General features: G+C 62.9%; 1 protein-coding gene across 1 annotated transcript; it reads right to left on the reverse strand.

Moving 5' to 3' along the window:
* Positions 1 to 524: 524 nt before the first annotated feature.
* Positions 525 to 9,454, reverse strand: LOC308234021 (pepsin A; the record flags this gene model as incomplete). The annotated part of the gene is made up of 9 exons (XM_080641202.1): positions 525 to 722; positions 1,551 to 1,649; positions 1,750 to 1,894; positions 2,893 to 3,009; positions 4,708 to 4,907; positions 5,567 to 5,685; positions 6,155 to 6,272; positions 8,076 to 8,232; positions 9,402 to 9,454. The coding sequence occupies 9 exons, from the start codon at positions 9,452 to 9,454 to the stop codon at positions 573 to 575; spliced, it is 1,158 nt and encodes a 385-aa protein (XP_080497328.1). The 3' UTR covers positions 525 to 572.
* Positions 9,455 to 9,900: the final 446 nt, after the last annotated feature.

Genomic DNA, 9,900 nt, shown 5'->3' on the forward strand with positions numbered 1-9,900 from the left:
GAATCAAACGCGGGGCCCCTCAGTCCAGGGCGGACACTCTACCTGCACGGCCTGAGATTGCTTCGTTATCTCTTTAAATGGAGGCGGAAGTGACTCCCACGTCTTCACGCGATGCTCTCACGTCTTCACAAAATACTCCCACGTCTTCATGCGATGCTCCCACGTCTTCACGCGATGCTCCCGTCTTCACGCGATACTCCCACGTCTTCACAAAATGCTCCCACGTCTTCACGCGATGCTCCCGTCTTCACGCGATACTCCCACGTCTTCAAATACTCCCACGTCTTCACGCGATGCTCCCAGTGGCGCCTGCCAGAACCCGTTTGCCATCCGGGCTCCACCTGGCGTGTGTGCCGCCAGCTCACTGTGCCACAGCGGTCCTGTGAACATGGCCACCTCCGACCCCTGACCCCAGTGACGCGAGGAGCAATACCAACGAAGAGAAGCAACTCCACAAAACGTTTCCAGGAGGTTAGGTTTTATTATCGGGGAAACCCCTGAGGAGAATGCTCTTCCCTTCGAGCGGGCGCAGACCCGGCCGGGGGCTCCGGGGAAGCAGCCGAAGACGGGGCTCAGGCCACGGGAGCCAGGCCGACGCGGTTGTTGCCCCGGTCGAAGACGGCGAAGTACTGGCGGATGAACACGTCGCCCAGGATCCAGAGCTCCCCGTTGGCCGTGGGGATGTTCATGCCCTGGAAGCCGCTGATGCAGCCCTGCTGGCTCTGGAGAAAAGGAGACCGAGATGAGTGGGGACGGACTCAGCGGGAAGGCGCTGGGCCGAGCGCGGGGGAGCTCCGGCTGAGTGCGGCCGGCGCCTGTGGCCCGGGGTCGGCCGTCTAAGCCGCTCCCTGCACGTCGGTTTCCGGTTTCCGGGAGCACAGACCCTGCCATCAGCCTCGGAGCTGAGCGGGGAGCGAAAGCTGCCGGGAGGGCTTGGGAAGCCTCGTGACACAGCCTTTTCTCATCACCGGATCGCCCGGCGACAAGCCAGGCCGGCCGCCAGCCCTTGGTTCCCCTGGCGCTGGGCCGCCGCCTGGGCGGTGAGAGTACCTGGGAGCTTGGAGAAAGCCCTGCCCAGGCCCCGCCCTGGGGTGAAGCGGCATCGCCGGACATCCACCCTCTGGGCAAGCCAGTCCCGCTCCTGGCACCGCAGGACAAGGTAAGGGGTCTTCCTGCGTCGTTGGCGGGGTTGTTAGTTGGTAGAGGCGGTAGGGGCGTCCTAGCCCGGGCCCTAGCAAGTCGGAATCTTCATTGGCTCAGCCCTTGAGGGCTGTCGGGGGTCAGGCTCCCAGGCTCCCCTAAACCGCACTCGGATCAAGGGCTGTGATGGAGACCCAGGCCCAGCTAGAACCTTTCCCGCTGCCGTCCTTGGCGTTGCTTCTCCTCTTGGGAAGGCTGTATCCAAGTTTTCCTTCACGCATTTGTTGTTAGGGCGCTCTCCCTCCCCCCCCCCCCTCCAGAGGCGGTCCAGAGCGCTGTTGGCTGCGGCCTGTGGCAGGCACTTGCCCTGCACAGAGCGAGGGGCGGCGCACCCCGTGCTGGGCCCTTACCTGCAGGATGTAGGCGCTGGGCGGCAGGGGGTACTGGACGCCGTTGATGGTGAAGACGATGCTGGGCAGGCTGCTGATGGCTGCGCAGCTGACCGCCATCTGGGGCAGAGAGAGCAAGGGTCAGAAGGGCCGCATCTCTTGTGCATGGCAGACCCCCCCCCCCTCACCCGTCCGTGCCAGGGCTGTCAGGGGGACTTACCTCGCCGTAGGAGTTCTGGCTGGCGCCAATGGAGCTCTGGATGTTGGCTATGGCATTGGTCGGGCCAGACAGCAGAGAGGTGCCTGTGTCGACGATGGCCTGGCAGCCCCCGCTGCAGGCGATGGCCTCTCCGTTCATGGTGATGCTGAGGGCGAGGCAGCAAGGGGTCTCCTTAGCCCCCAGGGAGCACATCTCCCGAGGAGCCAGGTGACCCCAGAGGGTCCCTCGTCCCCTTCCATCGGCCAGGACGTGCGTGCCGGCTTCTCTCGGTCATGCAGGCGCTCACGTATGTGCTCCTGCGCTCGCACCCAGCGCCTGAGCCTGCTCCGTGCCGGGCACGGGGGATGCAGAGCCTAACCAGGCAGCCACACGGCTCGGGAAGCAGACACCCAAAGGTTGCCCAGGCGGTGACGAGCTGAGGGGGGTGTCACCGGGTGGGGGGAGGCGGAGACCAGAGGAGCGGGCGGGAGTGGAGGGACTGCCGGCGGTTCAGCACGGCTGGGACAGACGGAGGTGACCAGCCGGCGCATCTTGATTCGTTTCCCCAGGACTGTCCTGGTTTGGGTACTGAAAGTTCTCGCATCCCCGGCACCTGCTCACGCCTGGGCAAACCCGGGTGACTGGTCACCCCCGCAGGCCAGCGGGGCCAGGACAGCTGGGGAGTGAGGCTGCCGGGGCCGGGACAGGCCCTGAGGGACAAGGGGGGCGGAGGGGCCTGAACCTCCTCCGTCATTTGCCCCGTCACCAGGCTAGAGGACGTTCTCCCGAGAGTGGGAGGCGTGTGCTGGTTCCCAGGTCCCTAAACGCTGGGGGGTGCACAGCCAGGTCCCCCAGGCTCCCCGGGTGCTGGTAGATTGTCCTGCCTCTGTGACCAGGAGGCGAGGGGCTGCCCCATCCTGGCAGGGTTTGGGGGTTTCCGGCAGCTCCCCTCCTGCAGGGAGGTGCCTTTCTCGGGGTCCCTCTGGCTTGGCCACCTCCCACCTTCCCCTCCTGGGGGACATCTCGCAGTGTGGGCCATTCCCGTGGCATTCTGGGAAGCTTAGCGACTGTGAGCCTATAGAGCAGTGGGACGGGGCCCTGCCGGGAGGGGGCCCTGCCGGGAGGGGGCCCTGCCGGGAGGGGGCCCGGCCGCAGCGCGCTCACCTGTCCACGGTGATCTGCCAGTACGTCTCAGAGGACAGAGGCACCCAGTTGAGGGTCCCGGTGTAGTAGGAAGAGTCGATGCCCCCGAACATCACCACGCTGCCGCTCTGGTCGTTGCTGTGCCACATGGGGGGGAAGACAGGATTCATTCTTCCCGCCATCCCCTCCCTCCGCGACATACACCCTGTCTCCCAAGAGCTACCTCTCCCCTCCTCCTGCGCTGTGGGGTTCTGGCCTCTGTGTTACGTGGATTTACTTGGGCGCAGGAGCCGTGTGGAGTATGCGGCAGGCAGAGTTTCTCTGAGTCCTCTTACACGGAGGACCGTGCCATGGCCACTAGAGTTATTATTATTTCCACTTCGCAGAGAGGCACAGAGAGGTGAAGCGCCTTGCCCAAGGTCACACAGCCAGGGAGCGCCAGAACCGAGAGGGCACCCAGCTCTTTCTGGTTCCCGTGCGAAATGAACCCAGAATGGTGTTTGCTCTTGAGGGCTCGACAGTGTAGCTCTCATCCTCAGCCACGGGCACTGTCCCTCCCCCACCCCCGGGGACACGGGCCAGTTCCTGGAGGTGTTTTTGATTGTCATGATCAGGTGGGGAGGGGGTGTCACTGGTGTCTAGGAGGTAGAGGCCAGGGAGGCTGCTAAACACCCTGCAAGGCACGGCACAGCCCCCGGCGGCCAGGGGTGATTGGGCCCAAAGTGTCCATGGTGCCCGGCCGGCGTGGCTCCGTGGTTGAGCCTCGACCCAGGAACCAGGAGGTCATGGCTCGATTCCTGGTCAGGGCACAGGCCCGGGTTGCAGGGTTGGCACCAGTGGGGGGCGTGCAGGAGGTGGCCGACACATGACTCTCATCATTCATGTTTCTCTCTCTCTCCCTCTCCCTTCCTCCCTGAAATCAATAAAAATATATTTTTAAAACGTCAGCAGTGCTGAGATGAGGCGCTGTGGCCCAGCTGGAGAGAGAAGGTGGCCCCCGTGGGCTCCGGCTCAGGGCCAGGAGCGAAAGGAAAGGGGCCTTCCTGTGCGAAGCGCGCTGGTCCTTGTTCCCGGGGGCTCACTGTCTGCCTCCTGGGTTAGATGGGGCAGCAAATGCCCACGATGAGGTTAATCACCGGAGGGCGTGGACGAACCGGCCCCCACTCAGCGGACCCCCCACCTCCGCGGTCAGCGTCGGACAGCCCATGCGACTCACTGTGTTGCGGAGGGACAGTGAACCGAGCACACATGGGCCGCGACTAACTGCTTCCCGAGAGGAGGTGGGGGCGCCTCGGGGAAGCTGCCGGCACCCTCAGGCTTCCTTGGGTAAACCTCTGCTCAGCCCAGACCAACGCCTGGTTCGCTCTTTATTCACTCTTAGCAGTAACTCACCGTCGCCACGGAAACCTAGATTCTAGCTACAGAAAAAGCTGGCGTTCCTCCTTTAACAGCTTCCCTGTGCGAGATTTAAGTCCCAACCGCATCTTCCCTCCCACCCCCAACCTGTGCTTTGCTGTGAAGTCTTGGCCCCAATGTTAAGCACATTCGCTTGGCACGGTGGTCCCTGGACGATGGCGAGAGGACTGGTGCCGAGCGCGAACGGCTGATGACGCTGCAGTTGTGTAAGCCAAAGCGACAGAGACTCGCGCTCGTCAAATCAGAGGTGCCGGACGGCTGGCCACAGGGACCTGGCGCCGTTCTCTCTACAGATTCCCCTCTCAGGCCCAGACCCTGGCCTCCCCACCCCGCGCCTGCTAAGACCCTCTGCGCCCCCCGCCCCCACCCCCAGCCCGGACAGCCCTGCTGGGCCGGCCCCGACCTCCCTGCCTTACTCACGGGCTCAGGTAGACGGAGAAGAGGTCTTGGGAAATCAGCCCCTGGTTCCACATGTTGTCAAAGACGGGTGTGGCCCCCGAGGAGGCGATGCTGGGGTAGGCCAGGCCCAGGATGCCGTCGAAGGGCGCGTAGTACAGGAAGGAGCCGGGCTCCGTCTCGCTCAGGCCGAAGATCTGGTTGGTGTCGGCGATGCCTGCAACCTGAGTGGGGAGACCAGGGTGTTCCCCATCAGCGCGGCCACTGGCTTGTGCGCGGTGCCAGCGCTGGGCTCGGCGCCTTCCAGCTCCTTCCGTGTGGGACTCAGCTCAGGGCGTCGGCTGGAGGGACAGGAGCGGACTGTCCCCGGGTGCTTGTTATTCCTCTGTGGTGACCATGGCGGCCGACCTCCGGGTGCCCCCGCCGCGGGTCCGGTGAGAATTTGCTGGGGAACGGGGTCGCCGTGTGCTTGTGTGTCTGATGTGCAGATCAAAGCAGACCCCAGGGGGGGTCAGAGCCCTTGACCCCTGCTGTGCCCAGAAGGGGGGAGCTGGGGGAGCTTTTGGACTTGGGGGGGGGAGCTGCAGTGGGGAGAGGAGGTGCTAAAAGGGAACTGAGCCATTTTTCACCCCCTCCCTCTGCCTCCCCCATAGTCCTCAGCCTGAGTGGGGCGGAGGTTGGCTTATGGCTCCAAGCACCACCCCCCTTACCCACTCCTGCCCCATCTAGAAATATCTGCCACGTCCTCTCCCCATCCGTCCCCCCATTCGATTCTGTGATCACGAGACCCATACTGCTGAAGTGAGCTGGTTCTGGGGGCCCCCAAGGTCCCTGGGAGCTAGCCCCACGGCGGTGCGGGGGGAGGGGCCCCGCAGGCGCTCACCTGGACCGTGTCGTACCCGAGGATGCCAGTCATGCTGCCGGTGCCATAGGCCACGGACAGGGTCTGGCTGGTGCCCTGGTAGGTGGAGGACTTCCGAGGGTCAAAGCGGTTGTGGTTGGCTGTGAGGGCAAGAAGTGACATTGCCGACCCCCAAGAGCTGACCGAGGGGCAGGGCCGGGGCCTGTGTTCCTGGCTGGGTGCCGGGTGCTGGGAGGGGGACTTGGGAGGAGAAGGGTAACTTTGCCCTAGAGTCTGGAGCCCAGGCATGTCCAGGTTCCAGTCCTGGCTGGTCAGACCAGTTGGGACCATCTCCCGGATGGGAGGTCCCCCACAGTGCCCCCCAGGATGCCCCCGCCGAACAGGAGTGGCACAGGCCCACGGCTGCCCCCTTCTCTGCCATTGGCCTGAACGCCTTGGGTGCAGAGACCCTGTGTGAGTCACCCTGTAACGCCCAGAGCACCTAAGCCCAGTGCTTGGCACATAGTAGGTGCTCAGCAAATCCCAGCAGGCTTGGGATTGGACCCGTTTGCAGCCCCTGCGTGTTCTGGGCCCCGTCCGTCAGGGCCGGGCCCAGGAGGGGGCACTCACTGCAGGCAGGGCTGGAGCAGTAGACGGAGGGCACCCACAGGTTGGAGGAGCCGGTGTCGAAGATGACGGTGAACTCCTGAGGGGGCGTTCCAATGCCGATGGTGCCGAAGTACTCCATCTGGGGGGGGCGGGCACAGCTCACAGACCCGGGCTCCCACCCCGGCCTCCCCAGGGCTGTCTCCGGGCCGGCCCCTCAGCCCACCCCCCACCTTCCCCTTCACTGTTCTCCTCGCCTTTCTCTCCCTGCTCTATGTTTCTGTTCTGCCTGGCCCAGCAGGTCTCTCCGCCTCCTTGAAGCCCTCTCTGATTGCTCCCCAGTTCCCCTCTGACTGTTCTCCTCCAAGGGCCATTGCCACCTAATAATAGCCTCATCTTGTCTGTCCTCGTCTTCCCCCCCTAGGGGACAGCGGGACCCTTAGAGGACCCTGTGCCCATCCATTAACGTGTCCACGGGAGAGACACAGCCCCTGACAGGTGGGAGCCCTTCGCTCTGCCTTCTCCCTAAATCCAAAGAGGGTGTCGCCAGCATTGTTACTCGTGGTGTCAGCCATGCTGGTCTTGCTCCTTGCTGACGAGAAGCTCATTCTCACCTCAGGGTCATGGTGCTTGCGATTTCTTGTGCTTGGGAAACGTTTATTCTAGGTCTTTCCTTAGCCAACTCCTCAGTCGTTCAGAGCTCTAATCCGTGTCACCTCCACCAGGAGGCCCTCCCTGACCACGTTGTCCAAGTTTGCCCTCCCTCATTCCTCTTCGTCCCCTCACTCACCCCCCAGTTCACGTCTCTTAGTGCCACGTGTCAGGCCCTGGAATCGTCTTACATACGTGTTACTAGTCTCTTACTTGTCTCCTCCAGCATCTCAGCTCCAGGACCTCTGCTTACTCACCGTTGTTTTCTCAGCTCCTTGCCTAGCCTCCAGCACATCGTAGGTGCCTCATAAATATGTCAGCGAATAAATGGGCTGCCTTTGCCAGGGGCCACACTGTGCTCAATCCTCCAAACCCTCACTGCGCTGAGCACCGTCACAGCCCTCTGCTGGGAGATGTGAGCTCTGGGGGAGGGAGCGGGGGCTCCTGCCCAAGGTCGCAGGGAGCTCGCGAGCCCCGCCGCACGAGGCCAAGCTCCTCAGACAGGCAGTGCTGCTGGCGCCCTTGGCCCAGCCATGGCCACAGGCGACACAGCATGTATCGACGGGCGAGGCGGGCCGTCATGTCCCAAATAGAAGAGTCGGAGTGACCTTCCTGTGACCCCAGGCTGACCATGTCAGACACCCGTTAGGGGGTTCTGTCAGTCAGGATGCCGGCGGTTATCAGAGACTGTCTGGCTCCTCCCACTGCCCCTGGGCCTCACTGCCCCGCCCTCCCCACGCCCCCTCCCGCTCTCTGCTCTCTGCACACTGCTCCCCGCTGCCACCGGCCCTGACACCACCCTCCTGCTCTCTCCTGTCCTCTGGGCCCCCTCGTGCTTCCCTCACTGCTCCCGGGAGAAGTCCTGGCCTGCCACCTGCCACCTGGCACCTGGCACAGTGTGTACCTTCATGGCAGCCCTCCCCTGGCTGCGCGTGGCTCGGGGGGCGCACAGATCACTGTCTGTCTCTCCCTACCAGCCCGGGGCCCCCGTGGGGCGGGGCTGCGCCCGGTGGCTCCCTGCTACTCCCTGGCCCAGCACAGAGCCTGGCCGTGCGAGGTGCTCTGTGCAAACCGACACGGCACGCGTGAACGCGGGGAGGAATGAGCATGACCTCTCCAACCGCGAGTTCTCCTGTGCCCTCCCCGTGCCTCCGAGATCCTGGGAGCAGACCCCTGGGTGACGGCCCGGGGAATCAGAGTCCTCGTCCATCTTCCAAGACCCCCCAGCCCCTCTCTCGCTCCTCCCAGCCGAGTCCGAGTCTGGGGAGCTGCCCGCCGCCCGCCAGGCACTCACGTCCATGTAGTTCTCAAGGGGCTGGGTGGCCAGCATGTCGGCCGCCTCGGGGAAGTACTTGCTGGCGGGGTTCAGCTGGTGGTTCTTCAGGTAGTCTTTCAGGAAGCCATGCTCCCTCAGGTTAGTCCGCAGGGACTTCCTTCTGACGAGCGGAACCCTGTACCGAGCGTTTGCAAAGGGATGGTTTGGGGGAGGAAGCGTCGTTAAGCAAGGAGTCTGATGGGGGGACGGGGGTGCTGTGGAAGCAGCATTAAGAGAAAGCTGGCCCGAGGGAGGACGAAGGAAGGAGGTCAAGCCCGGCCGGCGTGGCTCAGTGGTTGAGCATCAACCTAGGAACCGGGAGGTCACGGTTTGATTCCCGGTCAGGGCACATGCCCTGATTGCGGGCTCGATCCCCAGTGTGGGGAATGTAGGCAGCAGCTGATCCATGATTCTCTCTCATCATTGATGTCTCTCTCTCTCTCTCTCTCCCCCTCTCCCTTCTTCTCTGAAATCAATAAAAATACATTTTTTTAAAAAAAGGAACAAAGAAGTCGAGAGAGAAGGCGTTCTTTTTTTTGGGAAGGCGTTCTTATTTGGGCACGAAAATACAAAAAAGGTGGTTGTCCCGAGTCCCCTGGCCCAGGGGTGGAACTGGGACCACACCCGGGCCGGGCCTGGGAAAGCCATGGGCAGTCGGTGATGCCAGGGCGCGCTGCCCGGGTGGGTCTTACGCGGAGTGCTTTGGGCTTGGCAGTGTTTCGCGGTCTCGAAAGAAATCCCACCGTTAGTGCCTCATTCCTTTGGGACTAGAACTTCTTATTTACAAACAAGGCAGTGCTCTCGAGAGAGTTACGCTGGGCTGTCTGTCCTGGACTCATGTTTAATATATACATATTGTTAACCCTCACCCGAGGATATTTTCCCATTGATTTTTAGAGAGAGTGGAAGAGAGAGGGAAAGACAAAGAGAAACATCGATGTGAGAGAAACACGTCAAAGGGTTGCTTCCTGCACGAGCCCCGAGCAGGGCCTGGGCCAGGGAGGAGCCTGCAACTGAGGTACGTGCCCTTGACCGGAACCGAACCCGGGACCCTTCGGTCTGCAGGCCGGCGCTCTATCCACTGAGCCACACCAGCCAGGCTGGACGCCTGCGTTTAAATGCACAGAATGTTCTTTCCTCTGAACAGTGACCCACAGCTGCAGCACTGGCTCCCCCAGGGGGCGGAGAGAGAGAGAATGGTCAGGAGAGGAGTGTGAAAAGGGAACACCTGGGCGGAGAGGCCGGCCAGGACGGGCAGCCGAGGGAACGAGCCCCCGGGGCCTCTGTGCGCAGCGCCCGACTCACTTGTAGATGCACTCGGAGAGCGCCACCAGCGCGAGCAGCAGCAGCCACTTCATGCTTCCTCCCGGTCCGGTCTCTGAGCGGTCGGCAGGCGGACGGCGGCAGGCGTACAGCAGCAGGCCGCGCGGCGCCTTATATGCCACCCCAGCACGCAGGAACCAATCCTATCAGCCTTCAAAGGTGACCCCTTATCCCAACCCCAAACACCAAGTCTCCTGATAAGATTGTCCCTCCCCCGAGCCAGGTCCTGAGAACCCAGGGGAGTGGCTTTGTAGCTTTCCGTCGGGGCCACATCCCGAGGCTGGGCTGGACGTGTGGGAGCAGGTGATGGCGGGATGGGGGCTTCGTCCTTAAGTGATGAAGTGCGAGGAAACTTGACAAGCTGAGGATGTTGTCAAAATTGGGCTCAAGGGCCCTTGACATTTCACGGATGTCTGAGGAGCTCCGTGTCCCTCATTCGTCCCCGTGGGGCTGATGGCCGGGGTTCTGGGAGAGCAGCTCC

Source organism: Plecotus auritus (genome assembly GCF_963455305.1).
Source record: "Plecotus auritus genome assembly, chromosome: 9".
Classification (NCBI taxonomy): domain Eukaryota; kingdom Metazoa; phylum Chordata; class Mammalia; order Chiroptera; family Vespertilionidae; genus Plecotus; species Plecotus auritus.